This window comes from Sceloporus occidentalis, unplaced genomic scaffold (genome assembly GCF_023333645.1).
Source record: "Sceloporus occidentalis isolate IW3139 unplaced genomic scaffold, rSceOcc1.0.p SCAF_105, whole genome shotgun sequence".
Classification (NCBI taxonomy): domain Eukaryota; kingdom Metazoa; phylum Chordata; class Lepidosauria; order Squamata; family Phrynosomatidae; genus Sceloporus; species Sceloporus occidentalis.
The window spans coordinates 2,624,247-2,645,866 of NW_028317085.1; the positions used below are offsets into that span (position 1 = coordinate 2,624,247).

Sequence of the window (21,620 nt, forward strand, 5' to 3'; positions counted from 1 at the left end):
CCAACAAAGCAATGTCATTGCTGATATATTGCTGAGGGATGGTCAACAGAAATAACTATAATAATGTGTCTATCATCGTATTCCTGTTTAGATTTGCAGAATAGAACATGCCTTTGGTCACTGCTGGATAAAAAGTAAAAGATAATTACTTTAATAAAAATAATTACTTTACCTTATTTATGTCACAAAATGTCATGAAGTTGCATTTCTAATCTTTGCACCAATCCAGGATATACAGGGTTTAGTGTTACAGGGATTTATTTGTAGAACAGTGAATTGTAGATGAGTTGTGACATGGAGTGGCTTGATGAGTGTCCATTACATTCATTTCAAAAACCTACCAAGCATGTAGATATTAGCCAAGTTAATTCTGAATCCATGCTGTAAGGTGAAGTGTGACTTGTAACATTCTGCAGTTGCATTTCACATTTATGTTGAAGCTCATATTATTGTAAAGTGTGTCTACCTTACTGAGGGCGGTAGATAAGTGGAACAGCCTTGGATTGTAGTTTACTACAACCAAACCAGGCAAACACACAACGTTGTACCTGTTTAATCTCAAACCGCTAATGAGGTAAGATTATTAAATTGCAATTACCAATGGAGTTTTCAATGTGGTATATTACTAGAACAGTTTCCATTTTACATATAAAAGAATTGCCAAGAAATTAATGTATTTCTTGTTTTGCGCTACGGAATTTGATGGCGCTATATAAAACAATAAATAATAATATATGAATCATGAATGCTAAATCTAGACTAGATTCTCAGTATTTCCATATTGGACTGTGTCCACGTAGAAAGCTTTACACAGTGAGGGGTTTTCAGTGCAATTCCTCAAGGTACAGTTTTTTTTTTTAAATTTAGAATTTGATTTTGCTTGGTGAGGTGGGAAAGCATGAAAGTAGTAATTACTATAGCTACATCTTAGTTTCTGTCACATTAGAAAGGGTGACAAAGACAGTAAGTGCATTAACCCACACAAATCCCCTCCAAATATGGATTTAGTAAATAACATTTATTTCTGTGGGAGGCCGAGCCAATTTTCATAGGCAAACTCTGCATCCCAACATATGATGGCAAAGCAAAAGAAAAACAAAGTTTCCCCATTATTTCAGCTTATGCCAAACCAATGCACATGTGGCAGTGAACTTCATAAGGAAAGAATAAGCACATGCATGAAATGAAGAATTAATTAAGTTAATATAAATATAAGTCAGAAATAGACATTTCCTTTTTTCTACTTCTGGTTCGCCAGCAAATCACACTCCATCATCTTGGATGAGGGTAATGGGAGTTAACAAAAGTTTATCTGCCTTTTTTAATTCAAAACTAAAAAAAAATTGTGTGATTTTTTTTTTAAATGATGAGTGGGTTGACACGAGAATGATCACTTGACTGGCATCACATTTAGCATGAAGCTTTTTTTTTTTTTTTTTTTGCATTGTTTTGTTTTATACCGATGGAAAAAAAAGCTGCCTTTTGGAAATTAAAAAGTACACGTTTCTCTGCCACCCTTCACCCTGGTGTATATAAATATTTCTATATAGAAATTAATAATAAAGATAGCCATATTACCTTATAGAAAATAGTCTTTAGTCAAAAATGAAAATGGGTCCTGAAAGCTTATGTAACTTCACATCTTTTTTGATGTGGGTCCAGTAAAAAAAAAATAACTTCAATTAACTTCAACTAAAGACCTCAGAAATAACAGTGACATATGTTAGAGATCCTTGAGTTTTACAGTAAGAATGATCTAAAACACATTGTTACCAGAGTTAGCAATGCAAGGAAAAGAACGGGTCCCAACACAGATTCGAGAAACATGTTTGTTTGTGGAAGTGGCTTTTGACAGATTGATTAAATAATTTATAAGGGTCATCATTGATCACTTTTAAAACCTACTACCAAACAATTGCTTTTCAAATGTTTTTGTTGTGATTGCCGTACTGCTGATTATGATATCTCAATCTGCAGCGATTGGTTACATTTCTTTTGATCAATGAATTCCTTCTTTTGGTCTGTTTAATCAAGATTATTAGACTTCTGTTGCGCTATACATAATTCAACTGTCACAGTTAATGTTTTCTCACACAGTGAAGTATATTAGATCAATATATCATCATTTTAAATGTGTACTTCTTTTATTGCTTAAATTTATTACATATAGATCATCAAATACCTAGTAATCTTGTGTCTGTAACTAAATATGGTTTGTAAAGAATATTGTATGTCTATCTTTTCATTGTGCCAGCACAATTTGTGGAAGATGTTGAGGTAATTTTCAAACTCCGTATTCCCTATTCTTCTATTCTGCATATCCCTGTTTGTTTTGGTGTTACTGTTTATATTGGTATCACACAACAGTATTTCAGGTAACATATGCAGATACGAAAGTTTTCAAGTATCTCTGCTTCATAGAGTTAGTAACCACGTGATGTAATTTATATCTAACAAATTCAGTTTTGGCAGGTAGACATACAGCAATTAAATACATGGCCTAACGCTATTTTTTTTTTTTCTTCTTCTTAGGATCATACAATGAAAGACAACATGTCTAACAACAGCACAACTAGTATATCACAAGCAAGAAAAGCAGTGGAGCAACTGAAAATGGAAGCCTGCATGGACAGGATAAAGGTAGTAGTTGTGTGAAATGTACAGCATTTGTGTGTGTGCACCTATATGTCATATTTAATCTTCAAGCTCATTGGCTGCTTACACAATTATTGTGTAAATATAGCAGCCTAACACAACCACTTTCTCAGCATTATCCTTTTTGTTGGGCCATATTAGTTTTGTTACAGTGAAAACAATGGTTGTCAAATCATCCATCTAAAGAATTAAAAGATGATGTTTTTATACTTTTTCACCTGACTTTTCTGTAGGAGAAGCTACAGTTCCTAAATATTTTGCTTAAAATTAATGTCAGTGGAACATTGATGGATTTGTCTGTTGAGGATTATGTTCTTTTTATATAATTGTAAGCCATTTTCAATGAACAAGATTAACCCTTTAAGTACTAGAGTTGAAAGGTCGCCAGCTGACACCAAGGAATAGAGAAAAAAAAATCCATTGTAAAATGTCCATAGACCATAAAATCAAAACGAGGGGTACATAGACAGGCACAGAACTAGGGTTGTGTTACACCTACAGGCCTAGAGTGATTTTGGTGTTTTTTTAATCTTTAACCATAATTTTCCTCATTTAGTTTACTCACATATTTTAAGTAAGGCTTTTTTTAAACCATATTTATTTATATAACAAAATATTTATGACAAAAAATATGCAGTGTATTTAAAAACAGCCTTCATGCCAGATTCATCCTTTTAGGTGGCATGTTAATGTAGAAATCTCAGATTTTGATATAACATAATATAGTTTATATACTTTAAGTTTTTTTATATTCTACAAAAAACTGTGTTATTAAAGCAGAGGTCTTATAGCACACAAAATATACTTGGAGAATAACAATGATGTAAGTGTGGCCAATGGCTGAATGTAACAGGCTGCATATTACATTTTTATGCCTACATAGCATGTAGCTGGGCATAAACAGCCAGTGGCCACACACTACAGCATCCATTTTGGTGTTTTTTTAATCTTTAACCATAATTTTCCTCATTTAGTTTACTCACATATTTTAAGTAAGGCTTTTTTTAAACCATATTTATTTATATAACAAAATATTTATGACAAAAAATATGCAGTGTATTTAAAAACAGCCTTCATGCCAGATTCATCCTTTTAGGTGGCATGTTAATGTAGAAATCTCAGATTTTGATATAACATAATATAGTTTATATACTTTAAGTTTTTTTATATTCTACAAAAAACTGTGTTATTAAAGCAGAGGTCTTATAGCACACAAAATATACTTGGAGAATAACAATGATGTAAGTGTGGCCAATGGCTGAATGTAACAGGCTGCATATTACATTTTTATGCCTACATAGCATGTAGCTGGGCATAAACAGCCAGTGGCCACACACTACAGCATCCAATCTGTTGCTGTAGCAGCAGATCGGCTGTGTATGAAGCAATGTCAGGTTGTAGCCCACTGGACATTTGCCCTGTCTGCCAGATAACAGGAAATTAATGTCTCCCCCTTAGGGCTATATATGTCATGTACCCCCAAGAGAAAGCCGCCATAATCCTCCTGTAAGCAAACAAACAAACTACTGCAAGTCATATTGCTTCTGCACATATGAACAATTTTAGTGCAGTCTGTTTTATCTCTACTTAATAGGTAGTTCTTTGAGTTATAACTTTTTTATGCCTCACAGCTTGACTACAGCATACTGCAGAAGGCAAAGACAGCAAAAAACACAATCAATGTAAATAAATCTATTTGAATCACTTCTGTGTTGGAGCTTTTACAAACCCATAAATTGGTGAGGTGTCCCCAATGTGATGCTACTCAATAGGCTGATTGCAAGAGAGATCTGTAATCTAACCAACTGGCCCATTTACAATATGGAGGGCAGTGTAGCCTCCACAGTATGCTATTACCAGGCGATGAGCAACCTTAACCCCTTCACAATGCATTGTCATTAATGGCTTAAATGGTGACGGGCCATACATAACATTCATTTATGCAGCACCAGCAGATTCCGTAGCGCTTTACAATCAGTGTTAACACCTTAAGGACTGGGCTACTTTTTTCTTTTTGTACCCTTCGTGACCAAGGCTGTTTTAACATTTGTGCACTGCTCGTGTTTAGCTGTAATTTTCTTCTTTCTCATTTACTGTACCCACACAAGTTATATATGGGGGGGGGGGGGGGGGTTCTAGAACAAGAAGGGCTTTCTTTAGATCCTATTTTTGATCATATCATCAAATTTCCTAAAAAACAAACAAAATATGGTGACAAATTGAAAAAAACACTCACTTTTATTTGTAAAACCACTCATCTATAAAAGCTGATGAAAACAAGGCTAAATATATTCTAATATATCTGCTTCATAAGGGTTTTTTGCCTTCCTCTGGATCAACACAGTAGGGACACAATAGGTATATAGGTTGAACTTGATGGATTTTGGTCTTTTTTCAACCTTATTAACTATGTTACTATTTGTCCTGAGGTTTTTTGCTGTAACAGCTAACAACTTACCTGCAGCTGCTACAGCCATAGCAGCCTCCCGTAGACACTGCCGGACGAGACCCTCACGCATGCGCACTCCTAAAATAGCCGGACATTTTCTCTGTTTATTTATGCTAATAGTTTGAGGCGGGGTTATCTGCCTGGGGCTATTTGAGGGCTCCTTAGCTGTCCACTCACTGCCTGTCAAAGAGTTTCATGCTTTGTTTCTCTGGGCTCAGTTGTGGTTTTGTGTTTGCTCCAAGTTCTGACTCCGGCTTCGTACCATGGTTATCCTGACTTCTCCAACCCTTGACTTTGGCTTCGTCTCTCGGCAATCCTGACTTTTCCAATTGACCTCGGCTTCGTCTCACGTTTATCCGAACTTCTCCAGTACCATTTTGCCTGGTTCGTGCACGATTTCTGCACTGTGGATCCTCGGCTACTGATCCTGACTATCCCCGGCCGTTACAGTTTGACAGGCCAACATGGATCCCGCGGACCTCAGTCGTTTATCATCCTGACAGGAAAGACACGACCAGATCTTGGCCTCCCACGCCTCGCACCTGTTAGCCCTGGAACAGAAGTTGGATACCATGACCAATCTTCTGCGGGCATTAACTTCTCCGTCAGCTCCCGCTCCAGTTCTTGGCACCTCTGCAGAGGTGCCTGCAGCATCCAGTCCTCTAGTGAACCCTCCAAAGATGCCTGTGCCAGATAAATTTTCTGGTAATCCCCTGGAATGCAGAGGATTCCTCAATCAGTGCCAGCTGCACTTCAGAACCCACCCACAGACCTTCTCCTCTCATGCCACCAAGGTGGCCTTCATCATTTATCTATTACGAGGGGAGGCTCTGGCTTGGGCCTCACCGTTGTTGGAAAAGAATTCTCCCTTATTGGACAATGCAGACTCCTTTATTTCTGCCTTTCGGGCTGTTTTTGACGCTCCGGGTCGTCGCGATAAGGCTGAGGTAACAATTATGGACTTACAGCAAGGCAAAAGAACTGTAGCTCAGTATGCGGTTGAATTCCGTACCTTAGCCTATGAGACTAAGTGGAACAATGAGGCGCTGAGGGCGGCGTTTCGGAGAGGGCTTAATGACCACCTGAAGAATGCCCTGACTTATCGTGACCTTCCTCAGAATTTAGAGGATCTCATTGCTCTTTGCCTCAAATTGGATGCCCGAGGTCAGGAACGCAAGCAAGAGAGAGACAGAGATAGAAGACCTCGTCCTTTTCAGCCTTCTACATATTCTTCACCCTGTCCTGATTACGCTGTCACTTCTGCAGAGGAACCAATGGAGATTGGTCCCATTCTGCATCTGTCTGAAGAGGAGAAAAGACGCTGGAGAGTTCTAGCACTTTGTCTATACTGTGGTCAAAAGGGTCACAAAGTAGTATCCTGCCCCCGGAAGCAGGGAAACACCAGGGCTTAGTGGAATTCGGAGGTGGCCCACTGAGCATTTCTTCTATCATACCTCCTGTCCAAAACAGACTTTTAGTTTCAGCTACTCTCCAGTGGACAGGCCACAAAGTGCTAGTATTTTTTTTTTTCAAGTCTCCGTTTATTGAAAAGGTAACATTGCATATGTTGGTGGACATAGTACATCAGGCATCAGAACACAATTGTACGCATCGGGCGAGTATTACACAAGATGGTAACAGTTCAAAAAGATATATCTGATGACAATTATACATCAAATGCGACAAAAGTTGGTGTACCATACAAGAAAGATACAGCGTGCATAATATCATAGGTACAATGGGGATCGAAGGCAGTCCCAGGCTTTCCAAAAAAGAGGGGGCATCCGAAGCTTGGCGGAGGATAAAGGTATCAGCGTCCTTCCGAGCGATCAGCGCGAACGGAAAGCCCCACTGGTAGGGAATCGAAGCCGCTCGCAAGGCCGTTGTAATCGGCTTCAGGATGCGTCTCGTCTGCAGGGTTGAGGGGGAGAGGTCCGGGAAGATGGAGCCATGTCCGTTCCAGGTGGGGTCGTCCCCCGCCCGACAGGCTCTGAGAATACTCTCCTTTACGGAGTAGTAGTGTAGCCGGCAAACGGCGTCCCGTGGAGGGGCGCCAGCGTCGCCACACGGCTTGAGGGCCCTGTGAGCCCTATAGAATTCAATTGGAGTGTCTATAGGCCGTTGCAAAACACCATCGAAAATGGCCTGTAGGGTCGAGGCGAGGTCGGTGTGGGTGATGTCCTCCGGGACACCGCGTACCCTGAGATTGTTTCGCCTGCCGCGGTTGTCTAGGTCCTCAAATTTACGAGCCAGAATCCGCAACGTGTGTGAGTGTTCAGAGACTTGCGAGGAGAGAGTATCCACGGTTTCAGCAATCTGTGCTGTGTCTGTCTCTACCGTCGCCACGCGGTCACCAAGTTGTTGGACGTCCGCCTTTAGCTCAGTTAGGGCATCACGGATGCCTTGAGTGGCTTTTTCAATGAGCGGCACCATGTCATCCTTTGTAGGCAATTGCCGGAGAGTATCTTGGAGGGTAGAGTATTCCCTGGAGTCTACGCCGGAGTCCTCCGGGCTGTCGCAGCTCGAGCCGGCGGGAGAAGGCGCCATCTTGTTAAAGGAGTCTCTGGAGTCTTGGTCGTGGGCTCCCTGAAAATAGGAGCGGACCGAGGTTAGTGAGGACTTCTCTTTGTGTCCCGAGGGCTTCGGGGTGCCGGGGGCTCTGTTGGTCTTGCCCATGGCGGAAAAAAAACACGCTTTTTGTGAAGAATCACGGAGAGGGGCTGTGGAGCAAAGAGCCTAAGCAGCCATCTTCGTCCGCGGCTAGCCACGCCCCTTCTCAAATGCTAGTATTTTAACTCTTTCCATGCCAGGATTTTTGACAAGATTCAGTGCTAATTCTAGCACTTGCTCATGAAAATATACATTTTTATTATTATTTATATTTTTTAATTTTTTGTTTTTAACATTTTGTTGGAACTCCACAATTGCCCTGATGGTGACATGACTGGATAATTAGTTTTACATGTTACAACAACTTTTTTTATTTTTGTAACCATTTTTTTTTTTCTAATTTTTTTAATTCCACTAATCACATTGATTAGAAAGCTGAGCTCCATTGACTTGCATGGCTGAATGTAGTACCGGAATGCATGGTTGAATACAGTCTAGAGAGACCGCCGGAGCAGTCACAGTGCGTCCTGGGGTGGGCTTTTGGTAACGCTGAATGCCTTGTTATCGAATCATTTCAGCAAACATACGTTCATTGATCGTCTCCTATGCTTTTTTAAATCAGGAGTCCGCCACCATATTGTATATGGTTAATGCTCCGGGGAGAGGCCACACGGTGTTCCTGGTGTAGGTTTCAGTGTTGCTGTATGCCTTGACATAGAGGCATTATAGCAACACTGATTGAGCGAAGAAAGCGGCCTTGCACCTCATTGGTTGATGAAGTTACATTATGCTAGCCGCAGAGGGGTTGTTGGGAGCACCGTCCTGGGTCAAGTCTATGGCAGTGCTAAGGATAACTATGTTGCTGCCTATAAATAGTTCAAAATGATCTTCCACAAGACATAGTATCATGCATCTTCTGGCAAAATATATCTCTTGGGTCAGTAATAACATCTAGATACTGCCATTTTTTCTGTGTTGGTTGTAGTGTGTGGCCTGGATACATAATATCAGTGCTCATATAATTTATTTGCCAAGTAAAGAAAAACTGAGAATATAAAAACAGCTGGTGGAGTATTGAGTATACAGACATCTTTTGGTAAAACCTCATGCCATGGTTAATGTAATGAGAGGGGGGAAAAAAAAAATTTCTTTAGTATTCTACTACATTGGTATAAACTACCAAGCATTTGATGCTTAGATTTAAGAAAACCCCTGTCAATTCATCATTTAAGGGCTGGATTAACCAAAGGGCACATGAAGCAATTGCTCCGGGGTTCCAGAGGGGTAGGGGTCCTGAGCCCCAATCCTTTAGTAAACTTGATTTTTAGGAGCCTGTGCTGCCTGTGAGCTCTGGATTAATGTGAGGGACTGTCAGGCACTAGCAGAGAGGAGCTGGCTCTACAGCACGTTTGTACATTGCCTGATTTTTCTGGTATTTTCAGGATTTTAAGGTCAAGGACAAGGGGCCTTCTCTGCCATCTGCAAGTGCACTTCATTGGTTGATGTTCGTAAATTCGGTATTCGGGCTGAACAACGGAAAAATACGAATGCACAAGTCTAGTTTGCACATGTGTATTGGGCAGGCAGGACATAATATGATGACAACGCTTAATATGAACGTGGTATGACATCATGAAGGAATTTAGAGGACTCTGCAATAAACTGGTTTTTTTTTAATTGTATTTTACGTTATTGAGTTTTATCTGTTTTGACAAAAAAAAATGTTAGGTACAATAAAAGGGGCCTTTTCATACAAGTGCTCCAGGGCCCCAAGCTTCTTAATCTGGCCTTGTTTATGAGACATGTTTTACCTGCATTCTGCCCTGGAGACTGGTTGGCAGAATGATTTGAAAGCCTTCAGGAACTGCTTTCGGGGAATTGCAGGATTATGATGAAAAACCACTGGACACTGCCCGTTCTTATTAGTGTGTTGACATTTCTGTTATTTTCTCGAAGGGGATTTTGATTTAAATAATTCAAAATATATGGTCAAAGAAATGATTTAAATAAAATTCTAAAAACTAATTTTAATTAAAAAGTGATAAATCATAAACACTTTGCATTATCATTACATGCCGTAATCCTAAATCAACCTTTGCACTAGATCTGTTCTTTTTCAGAAGCAATATACAATATAACCTTCTGCCCTTGGGTAAGGCATAGTTTTTGACAATTTTTTTCAACAATATATACAAATGTTCAGGAGCATTGTAAGGCAGGTGCACTGGACCCAGGCACTCACACTGCACCAAGGTGCTCACTTACTAAGACCACGCTCCAGGCCCGCACTCCACAAGATCATAAGATTTCCCTTCACTGGCCCACGTTATCTGCGAGGCTGTGACAGGTCCCTTGTGGCTGTATCAGGCTGTGTAGTTTGGGGACATGGCAGGGCCAGGTGGGGATATGACGGGCTGTGGGAACAATACAGGGGTTGGTAGGGACATGACAGGAGCTGGGGCAAAAGGGCCTAGTGGGGACATGGTAGGGGCTCATGGGGCACAGCAAGAGTTGGTGGAGATTATATATCAAAGTATAGATCAAAAGAAAAAGACATACAAACCCTACATGTAACGATTGGATGAGGAGGACCCCGGATGGCGGAGTGAGCCAGTCAAACAGGAACCAGGAGTAGCCAGGAGAGCTGGAACCGAGAATCAGGTCTGGTAACCAGTAAAGCAGGAAGCCGAATCAAATCCAGAAGAGTAGTCAAACAAGCCGAGTCAATACCAACGATCAGAGAACAGGAGCCAAATCAGAAAACAGGAGCGAAGTCAGCAAGCTGGGTCAAACGAAGAAATAGTCACAGCAACTCGCACAGGAAAACAGCAGAATACACCAACCAAGGGTGACCCAGAAGAGAAAGTCCAGGTTTAAATAGGGAAAGGTGGACGTGTGTCCTGCATTAAGGAGGTCACCCGAGGTTATAAGAGCACGTTACAGATGTAACGTGTAGTATTATGTTTTGCCGCTACCTGTTTGCCGCGTGGTCAGCCACGCGGTGAAGACGCCGACCGGGTAGCGGTGGTACTCACTGCCCGGGAAGCCGTCTGAGGAGGAAGCGTCGCGGGACCGGCCACGGCGCGGGACCGGAGAGGCAGGTAAGTCCTTACACTATATTTGCAGGTATACATAAATAATGTATGGAAACATAGCATAGCAGGTGTAGATCAACAGATTAACGCACAAACCCAGCATACATATATAGATTAATTGAAATTCACATGTGAACTCAGAACTAAAGGTATAGATCAAACACACAAAATGAGAAATAGAAATCCTGTATTCCAGGTATAGATCAACAGAACACACAAACCAACCATTGTAGGTATAGATCAACTGGAAATCACATATAAACCCAGCACTGAAGGTATAGATCAAATAAACAACACATGGAAACCACACTGCAGGTATTGATCAACTGAATTCAAACCCTGTATTTGCAGGTATACATAAATAATTTATGGAACCATATCATAGCAGATATAGATCAAAAGACACATCAATAACACACAAACCCAGCTTGGCAGGTATAGATCAACTGGAATTCACAGAAAAACTCAGCATTAAAGGTATAGATAAAACGCCCTAATTATAGGCATAGATTACAGGTGTCCACACTGCCCATATAGAACCCGACCAGCACCCAAATTACATACATAGGACATCTTTGTCCCCAAACAGCCCGGTCTTTGCCATCTTTGTCTCATAAACACCATGCATGTGCCATCTTGGTCCCCAAGGCTCAAACACCCTGCTTGTGCCATCTTTGCTTTTCCACAAATCAGTTATACATCTACTTACAGTCACTCACTAATTCACACTTTCATTCACACAATTCATTCATACAATCATTTATTCTCACTCATTCACACAAATAATTTACACATATTCATTAATGCATTCTCACAAATCATTCAATCAATTCATCCACACATTAATTCAAACTCATTCATTCACACAATTCATCCACACATTAATTCTCTCAATCATTCACACAGTTCATACACACATTAATTCCTTCTCCCAGTCATTCACACAATTCATCCACACATTAATTCATTCATTCTATTCAATCTACCTTCTGCCCTTCTCATTATCTACCCTCTCTTCCCTTTGTAGTTCACATACCTTGCAGAAGTCCGAGGCCTCTGTCTCGCTGCTCTGCCGCCATACGCGCTGCTTCATTGCGGAGTGCCGGTATATGATGTCATATACCGGCGCTTAGCATCAAATGCTGGCACTGCGACCAAGAAAGAGGCCTTGCGGAGGAGACTGAGGGGCGCCGATCGGTTGCTGAAAACGTATTCATGAGCAACCACTTAGCGCCCCTTTCCTCCACGTCAATCAGTGCTCCCTTGCGGCTACACAAGAAAAGAAGAAAATTACAGCGTTTCAATTGGGGGAGTACACGAGGACTCCACTAGATAGGATCTTTGCAATAAGTCAGTCCATGAAATTTTATCCCTGCTAGATATTCCACTAGCAGGACTCCACTAGATAGGATCTTTGCAATAAGTCAGTCCATGAAATTTTATCCCTGCTAGATATTCCACTAGCAACCGTAAGTGGTATTATTGGAAAGTGAAAGAGTTTAGGGACAACAGCAACTTGAAGCAGCATGAGGCGCATGGTGGGTAAAAGTTGCCAACTCTCTGCTGAGTCCATAGCTGAAGAGTTCCAAGCTTCTACTGGGATTAATATCAGCACAACTGTGCAGCGGGAGGTCCATGGAATGGGTTTCCATGGCTGAGCAACTGCATGCAAGCCACACATTACCAAGTACAATGGAAAGATTGCAAGCCAGGCCTTGTCGTCCTCACAAATGTTCTACTGGATGAATGGGCAGAAACTCCCACAGATACACTCCAAAATCTTATGGAAAGCCTTCCCAGAAGAGTAGAAGCTGTTATAGCTTCCAAGGGGGGACCAACTACATATTAATGTCTATGTATTTGGAATGCAATGTCATCAAAGTCCATGTTGGTGTAATAGTCAAGTATCCCAATACTTTTGTGCATATATAGTGTGTGTATATATAAATATATATATGTACACTGATCAGCCATAGTGATCATATGAAGTCATTTATTATCACATAGTTGTTTAGCTCCTCTTTAAATCATAATAATAACAGATATCACCCACATGGCCCTGATCAAAAGTTTACATAACTTTGAATGTTTGGCCTTGATACAGACACCGAAGGTGACACTCACAGGTTAATATGAGAATTAATTTCACACACCTGTGGCTTTTTTAAGTGCAATTAGTTTGTTAGGCCGACCGATTAGTCTACAGTCCTCAGCATTGCATGTTTCTTTGTACTTCCTCAAAAAAGCGTGAACAGAACATCTGGAAATATGCAGTATAACTACCTTATGCCTTGTTACTGTGCTCAGTCTTGCCATGTTGTATGACTTTTGACATGAAACACCTTTCTTCAGCACCCTTACCTTGTTTGACTGTTAACCCCTTCAGGACCGGGACGTACCTGGTACTTCCTGGTTACTGGTCACCGGTAGACCGGGACGTACCAGGTACGTCTCCTCCAAAAAACGCCCCCCACATCACCACAATCGCGGTGATCGTGGGGGCGCTGCTGCTGCTGTCTGCCCAGGAGTCTGGGCAGACCAGCACAGCCTCTCTAAACCCGCCCCCAAGCCCACAATCACTCCCACGGAGTGATTTTGTAGGCAGAAACAGCGATTGCAGAAAACTCTGCAATCGCGGTTTCAGCTGCCACAGGCAGCTTTAGGGAAGAGGGGGGTGTTGAATGGGTCCCCACACAAGTGTGGGGACCTGATCCAACACCCCCTGCTGCCTGATCGCTCCATGAGAGCGTCAGTGCAGCGTTAACCCCTTCAAGGCATTGAAGGCATTTAATAAATGAAAAAATCATAATTATTACCTGATCACTTGTCGGTGACATTTTAAGTTGCAGATTATTGATCGGTCTCCCTGATTGATGTCAGCGGCCTAAACCTGTCACTTACAAGCAATCTGATGAAAAAAAAATGTAAATGCGCATGTTCCAGTTTTGCCCTCATAGCTTCCTCAAAAAATGCATGAACCATGCATGTGAGGCCTTGTTGGAATCATGGGATGTTGGTGAACAAAATGTGGTGTTTTCTTCCACTGTTGCACTTATGGTGTGCAAGAAATTCAGTGCAACATTGAAATGTATGCGTTAAAAACGCAATAAAATAATTTCCCTGTGAAGTTTGGCAGACATCAGTGAAGAAATGGCTGGCTGAAAACTGTCAAAGCTACCCTAGTTGAACACCTTGACTTGTCTACTGTTCATAAATATATACTTTTATGGGGTAATTTACAGTGGGGGGCTTCCAAAATGTCCCAAATGGGATATGGGCCCAGGAAACCAATTTCTGAAAATTCCAAATGTGAAAACGAAAATGCGCATGTTCCAGTTTTGCCCTCATAGCTTCCTCAAAAAATGCATGAACCATGCATGTGAGGCCTTGTTGGAACCGGGGGATGTTGGTGAACACAATTTGGTGTTTTTTTCTGCAGTTGCACATATTCTATACAAAATATAATATAAAATCTAAAGCAACATTGCAACATATGCAAAAAAAATATAAAAATACCTCAAAATTTGGCAGCAATTGGCGATAAAATCTCTGTTTGAAAAGTGTCAAAATGACCCTAGTTGTACACCTTGACTTATCTACTGTTCATAAACATATAATTTTGGGGGGATAATCAGTATCTGTGACAACTATTGCAGTTATTAGACTACCATGCCAAATTTGAAAAAAATTACATTTCAAAAACATGATGCATGCCTTGCAATATTTGCCCTATACTGGTCAAAATAGATAAAAATCCTGGCCATGTTGGGTGGTTTCCAAATCAGGACAAGTTAATGAATATATTTGGGATAATTTTTTCCCATTGGTTCAATGTGTGTACAATTTGTATATATACAAAACTGTAAAAAAATGCGTTTTTTTTTAATTTTTTCCCCACTTTTTCCAGTTTATTTCAAATAAAACAATGTACTACCCAGCTTAATATGGTTTCAAATGAAAGCCCTACTTGTGCTGAAAAAAAAATATATGATTTGTGTGGGTGCACCAATTGATAAGAGAGAAATTACAGTTGAAGAAAGACATGGCAAAAACACAAAAACGGCTCTGGTCCTTTAGTGACACCCTAGCTTAAAAATCCCGGTCCTGAAGGGGTTAATCGCCCAGTTCTATTTCTCCTACACAGCTGTTTTTGTTTACGTTAATGATTATGTTTCAACCTACATATTGAATTGATAATCATAAGTACCTTTTTGGTATTTTGGAATTGTTTAATCATATACTTAATTATATGCCTACAAAATACCCAAATGTGTGCAAGTGTGCCTAGAAGGATTGATGATATTTTGAAGGCAAAGGGTCACGTCAAATATTTATTTGATTTAGATTTTTATTTTTGTTCACTCACTCTGCATTTTGTTAAATTATAAAAAAAATAAAGGCAACACACACACACATATATATGTTGTGACGGAAACCTCCATCACTGGGGCCACTGGAGAGGCCTGACAGCCAGCCTCCTCCCTATTGACTATGAGCCCTGACTTTGAAAAGACTTCTGTGGCTACCCCCAGCAGCCACAGCTGAGGGGATTATCTCCGGGAGACAGCCAGGATCTGCAACCAGGGAGTGACCACCATTGTTTCACCATTGTTCTCCCCCCCCCCAGTTCCACTACTACAGACATTTACCCTGGCCAAACTGATTTAGGCCAGTAATAGATAGTGAAGGTTGGGACCCTGTTTGTATCCCAAAACCTTGATTCATGTTAATGTGTGTTTTGCTGGATATATCCAGCCATGTGTGTGAGAAATAAATCAGTCTTCGTTTTGGTTATACCCTACACTGAGTCTTGTCTAGTGACTGGGAAACCGGGGAAAGTGTGTGTTGTCCCAGGCTAAGGGAGGTAGTCGGTCGGACTATCCAGCTCCGTGACAATATATATATATATATATATATATATATATATATACAGTGGGGCAAAAAAGTATTTAGTCAGCCACCAATTGTGCAAGTTCTCCCACTTAAAAAGATAAGAGAGGCCTGTAATTTTCACCATAGGTACACTTCAACTATGAGAGACCGAATGGGGGGAAAGAATACAGGAAATCACATTGTAGGATTTCTAATGAATTTATTGGTAAATTCCTCGGTAAAATAAGTATTTGGTCACCTACAGACAAGCAAGATATCTGGCTCTCACAGACCTGTAACATCTTCTTTAAGAGTCTCCTCTGTCATCCACTCATTACCTGTATTAATGGCACCTGGTTGAACTTGTTATCAGTATAAAAGACACCTGTCCACAACCTCAAACAGTCACACTCCAACCCCCACTATGGCCAAGACCAAAGAGCTGTCGAAGGACACCAGAAACAAAATTGTAGACCTGCACCAGGCTGGGAAGACTGAATCTGCAACAGGCAAGCAGCTTGGTGTGAAGAAATCAACTTTGGGTGCAATTATTCGAAAATGGAAGACATACAGGACGACTGATAATCTCCCTCGATCTGGGGCTCCATGCAAGATCTCACCCCGTGGTGTCAAAATGATCACAAGATCGGTGAGCAAAAATCCCAGAACCACATGGGGGGACCTGCAGAGAGCTGGGACCAAAGTAACAAAAGCTACCATCAGTAACACATTACGCTGCCAGGGACTCAAATCATGCAGTGCCAGATGTGTCTCCCTGTTTAAGCCAGTACATGTCCAGGCCCCTCTGAAGTTTGCTAGAGAGCATTTGGATGATCCAGAAGAGGATTGGGCGAATGTCATATGGTCAGATGAAACCAAGGTAGAACTTTTTGGTAGAAACTCAACTCGTCGTGTTTGGAGGAGAAAGAATGCTGAGTTGCATCCAAAGAACACCATACCTATGGTGAAGCATGGGGGTGGAAACATCATGATTTTGAGTGAAAACCTCCTTCCACCAGCAAGGGCATTGAAGATGAAACATGGCTGGGTCTTTCAGCATGACAATGATACCAAACACACCGCCCGGGCAACGAAGGAGTGGCTTCGTAAGAAGCATTTCAAGGTCCTGGAGTGACCTAGCCAGTCTCCAGATCTCAACCCCATAGAAAACCTTTGGAGGGAGTTGAAAGTCCGTGTTGCCCAGCGACAGCCCCAAAACATCACTGCTCTAGAGGAGATCTGCATGGAGGAATGGTCCAAAATACCAGCAACATTGATATGAACTTTTGTTATTGACCAAATACTTATTTTCCACCATAAATTGCAAATAAATTCTTTATAAATCAGACAATGTGATTTATGGACTTTGTTGTCTCATTCTGTCTCTCATAGTTGAAGTGTACCTATGGTGAAAATTACAGGCCTCTCTCATCTTTGTAAGTGGGAGAACTTGCACAATTGGTGGCTGACTAAATACTTTTTTGCCCCACTGTATATATATATATATATATTATTTGTTACTGCATATCTTTTTTTATATAATTTTTGGTCATTAATTAACTTGTAAGGTCCTGGCTGTTGATTGTGTGGGTCATATGTATAGTATGTATGTATATGTTTAGTTGAGGATAGCCGTGTTAGTTCAGTGGCATATATCCATTTTAGGACAGAAACTAGATTTGATATGGATTTAGGATTGCTACAATTTGCAACAACTTTACGTAAGATTTCCTACCTATAGGACGTACCGGTACATTTACAATATCATGCAGCCGCAGGAACATCTCCCTGTGGCTGCACAGGAGATCAGGCTGTGTTTTGACAACCTGTACTCCTCTCTGCAACAGGAAAGCAGCACGTGATCAGGCATTTCCTTCCGGGGACGCCACTGCTGACATTAGCCGTAAGGTCATCAGAGGACAGGATATTTCCTGCAGGGTCTGTTAAGACTCTGCTGGAATATCAGATTCACCAATGCAAGTCTATAGAGACTATCTTGGTGATCACAGTGTGATTGTATGACAAATTATTAAAAATAAGTAAAAAATATAAACAATACAATTAGGTCATTGTGACATCACTGGCATACAAAACATGTTAAAGAGATCCCTAAAGATCTGTAGCCATATTGCCCTGCAAACAGTTAAAAAAAATAATTAAGGATGGATATGGCCGTGTAGAACTTAGAAAGAAAATATGTATGGAGAGTATTAATGTAATCAGTGGACGCTGCCAGACCTAAATTGGGTCATTATTCTAATGTGTGATTTTTGACATGCTAACACAATTATTTTTTTGTTGTTGCATGTTCCTATGGTTTCAAATGAAAGCCCTATTTGTTCTGAAAGGATGTATATATGTGTGGGTACATCAAACATGGAAAATGGGAATCTTAATTTAAAAATCCCAGTAGTGAAGAGGTTAACAGTCATAACGGGGTATTTTCTTCTGTCTTGTTGTATAGTACTACATTCTTTCTTTTTGAATCTTTGGTTGGGATTCTAATTCTTTTTCTTTAAATTATTATTATTATATGGCACCCCCTCAGAGGCATAACTAGAAACCACAGGGAAACTTCACCAACAGTGTGCTAGCATTGTCTTCAAACAGCTTGAGTGCAACCTTTGACCCCAAACAGCTTATCAGTGCCATCATAGCCCCAAACAACTTGTTTGTGCCATCATTGTCCCCAAAAAGCTTGTCAGTTCCCCCAAACAGCTTGTCAGTGCCATCTTTGCCACAAAACAGCTTGTCGGTGCCTCGAACAGCTTGTCAGTGACCCCTAACAGCCTCCCTGTGCCCCTGCCCACACCACTTACATGCAAAAGTTGTGTGCCTCTCTTCCTCTGTGCTGTGTGCTAATGGAGCCACAATGCAGGAAGTGGATATGATGTCACTTCCTGAACACTGGATCAGTCAGACACAAAGTGCAGGGAGAGAGGGTGAGAGATCATCTGATTTCTACACTCTGCGTGTCACACGCTGGGGTATTACCCACACCTATCGGCTTTAAAGCGGCCACCTGGGCCCCCTAGAGTGGCAGGCCAGGTCGCAGTTGAAACCTGGCTACGGGTTGCGACTATGATTGTTATGCCCTCACCCTGCCTTTTTCCCCAACACATTCTTCTCACATGGACCAAATGAATGTATTGCCACCTTAGATTACAGTGATCTGTACCTTACAGACAATGACCCTTGTAGGTAGTAATGTGTGAATTCTTCTGTTTAGGGCATACTAAAGCAGGAGCACCACACCCAGACACACCTATAACCGAGGTTATTGGCTGGGTTGTGTAAACGATGCTATGTGAGTGTGCATTAGTAGCATGAAAGCTTGCACAGAGAGTGATAGGCTGTGTGCAATGTAAGAGTGAGTGTGTGGTAGTAAAAGTGTGAGTTAGCATATGTTATTAGAGTGTGTGTTAGCATATGGTGGTATAGTGTGTGCGCGCATGTTAGAGAGCGTTAATACAAGGTGTCAGTGTGAACAGCTATAGTGTATAGTATATGATGTTAGAGCGAGTCTGTATATTACCGTATTTGCTCGATTATAAGACGAGGTTTTTTTCAGAGCAAATGCTCTGATAAATACCCCTCGTCTTATAATCGAGGTCGTCTTCTAATCAGACCTCAAAATGTCCCCTGGGGCCAGGATGCTTACCAGTGCTTTGGTCGGGAGCAGCAGGAGAACAAGAAGCTAGAAGAGTGTCACATAACTCTGCCTCCCCCCTCCTTCCTCTGGGGGCGGGGCCAGAGAAGTTGCTCTCACAGCCGGGCCCCTGCAGAAGTCTTCGAGTGAGAGATCTGCAGTTCAGGTAAGGTGGTGGGGGAGGGTTTTTGAGCAAGTATGTGTGAAGTATGTGTGATTAATGGAATGAATGAGTATTTAAATGTTTGTGAATGAGTGTGTGTAAGTATGGATGTGTAAGGGGGGTAGTGGTGGTAGCATGGCATAGGGAGGCTGTACTCACACTCCTATCATCCCCAGGTTCCAGCATGTACTGGCTGCCTTGGCTTGATAGGAGTGTGATTGCTGTTAGCAGTTATATATATATATATATATATACCTCCAGAAATGCCTTTTAACCCCTATATGCCACTCTGCCCCATGATATGCCTTTAAACCCCCTATATGCCACTGGCATATAGGGGATTAAAAGGCATATCATGGGGCAGAGTGGCATATAGGAGGGTATAAGACATTCCTGAGGCAGAGTGGCATATAGAGGGTTAAAAGGCACATCATGGGGCAGAGTGGCAAATAGGGGGTATAAGGCATTTCTGGGGGCAGAGTGGCAACCCTGGGGGCAGATGCGCATAACTGGGGGGGCAGGTTGGCAAATAAAAGGAAATAAAAAATATATATATTTTTCTCAATAATAGCTTTTATTAAATATGAAAATATTGTTTAAATGAATTAATATTTACTTGTAAAACATTTTTTCCTATAGGGTCGTCTTATATTCAGGCTTTTTGTTTTTTTCCTAAATTAATATTTAGATTTTGGGGGGTCGTCTTATAATCGAGCAAATACGGTAGTATGTTTTAGTGTATGTGTGTGCTACTTGCCGGGGAAGAGAGGGACGCCAAAGACATCCTGCACCCAGGTGCCAGTAACTCTAGGCTAACCCTTGCAGCTGATATTTGCCGCATTGTGGCTTGACGAGTTGGGCATGCACTAAAAATGTTTTGAAATATTTATAATTCTATATATCTTAAGTTTTGGTTTCAAAGACTTCATATAATATTGTAAATTTGTTTGATATACTACTTATATCCAATTCCCCATGGTAATTTAGAAGCTTTTTCTTGCCTATTAGTATCTTAATCTAGCTATAATTTTGAATATAAATTTGTTTCATCTGCTTTCAGTTGCTTATTGGAGCTCATGGTGGATCATATTCTCTATTGTATGGTTTAATGCCATAATGGTTTCTGCCTGCTGCACTGAGTAATCCACACCCATGTTCAAAACACCTTTATAATAACTACAATAACACGTTTATACAGTAACATAAATGTATGGCCTTAGCAGCAAATACCTAATTTTGGTTAGTGCATGACAAAGCATGCTAAGAACTCAATATTATGTTTATATTACCGTTATTTATTAAACCTGACCATAAATGAATGAACTTAAATGGCATTCTTTGTTGGTGAGGTTGTGTGGGATACACTGTTATTTTAACAATTTTAACCCTATATTCTCACTGTAGGTTATATTCATTTAGAGGGCTATAGTGATATACCAACTGTATATAATGCATACGCTACTTAATATGTTATGTACCTAGTTTAGTGCTGTTGATCAGAGGGGTAGATTTTATTGCAAGATGACCATTCCTTTTGTGCCTTCTCATCCTTAAAAGCACAACATACTCTGCTACACATGATGTCCTGTTCAAACTAGCTAGGTTTATCATTGTAATGTATTCAATATATGTTTTATAGATTTGTTAATTATTTAAAATTGCTATCTGTGTTTGTTTTAGGTTTCCAAGGCTGCCGCAGATTTGATGGCCTATTGTGATGCACATGTTAGAGAAGATCCCCTTATTCTTCCTGTGCCTGCCTCAGAAAATCCATTTAGGGAGAAGAAATTCTTTTGTACAATTCTTTGAGTTTATATTAATCAAGTTTAAATAGATTATGCATGCCAATAGCATAACAGGAATCTTACAGGGTTATAACTTGAAACCATAGCAGACATGCCAACATTTTCTGTATGTTACTAGCCTTGATGTTTGTTTTGAGACATTGTGGATCCCTCCAATATGTAACAGACACCACAATCATGTTGTTTCTCATACACCTCTTACCCCATTGCAGGCATCCCATCTTTCTAGAACTCCCTTTTCTGATATTATGGTCAGGTTAAGGTATGGTTATTATGTTAAGGTATTAAAGTAATGTCTCAGGGATAGGGTATTTTGGTTTTT

The 21,620-nt window shown here is 40.8% G+C and overlaps 1 protein-coding gene across 1 annotated transcript; it reads left to right on the top strand.

The window, feature by feature from the left end:
- Positions 1-2,541: 2,541 nt before the first annotated feature.
- Positions 2,542-21,302, top strand: LOC149283398 (guanine nucleotide-binding protein G(I)/G(S)/G(O) subunit gamma-4). Its single transcript, XM_089497600.1, has 2 exons — positions 2,542-2,640; positions 21,174-21,302. The coding sequence occupies exons 1-2, from the start codon at positions 2,542-2,544 to the stop codon at positions 21,300-21,302; spliced, it is 228 nt and encodes a 75-aa protein (XP_089353726.1).
- Positions 21,303-21,620: the final 318 nt, after the last annotated feature.

Coding starts and splice junctions, on each gene's coding strand:
- LOC149283398 (XM_089497600.1), top strand. CDS start 2,542: ATGAAAGACAACATGTCTAACAACAGCACAACTAGTATATCACAAGCA. Junction 2,641..21,173: donor CCTGCATGGACAGGATAAAG/GTAGTAGTTGTG, acceptor TGTTTGTTTTAG/GTTTCCAAGGCTGCCGCAGA.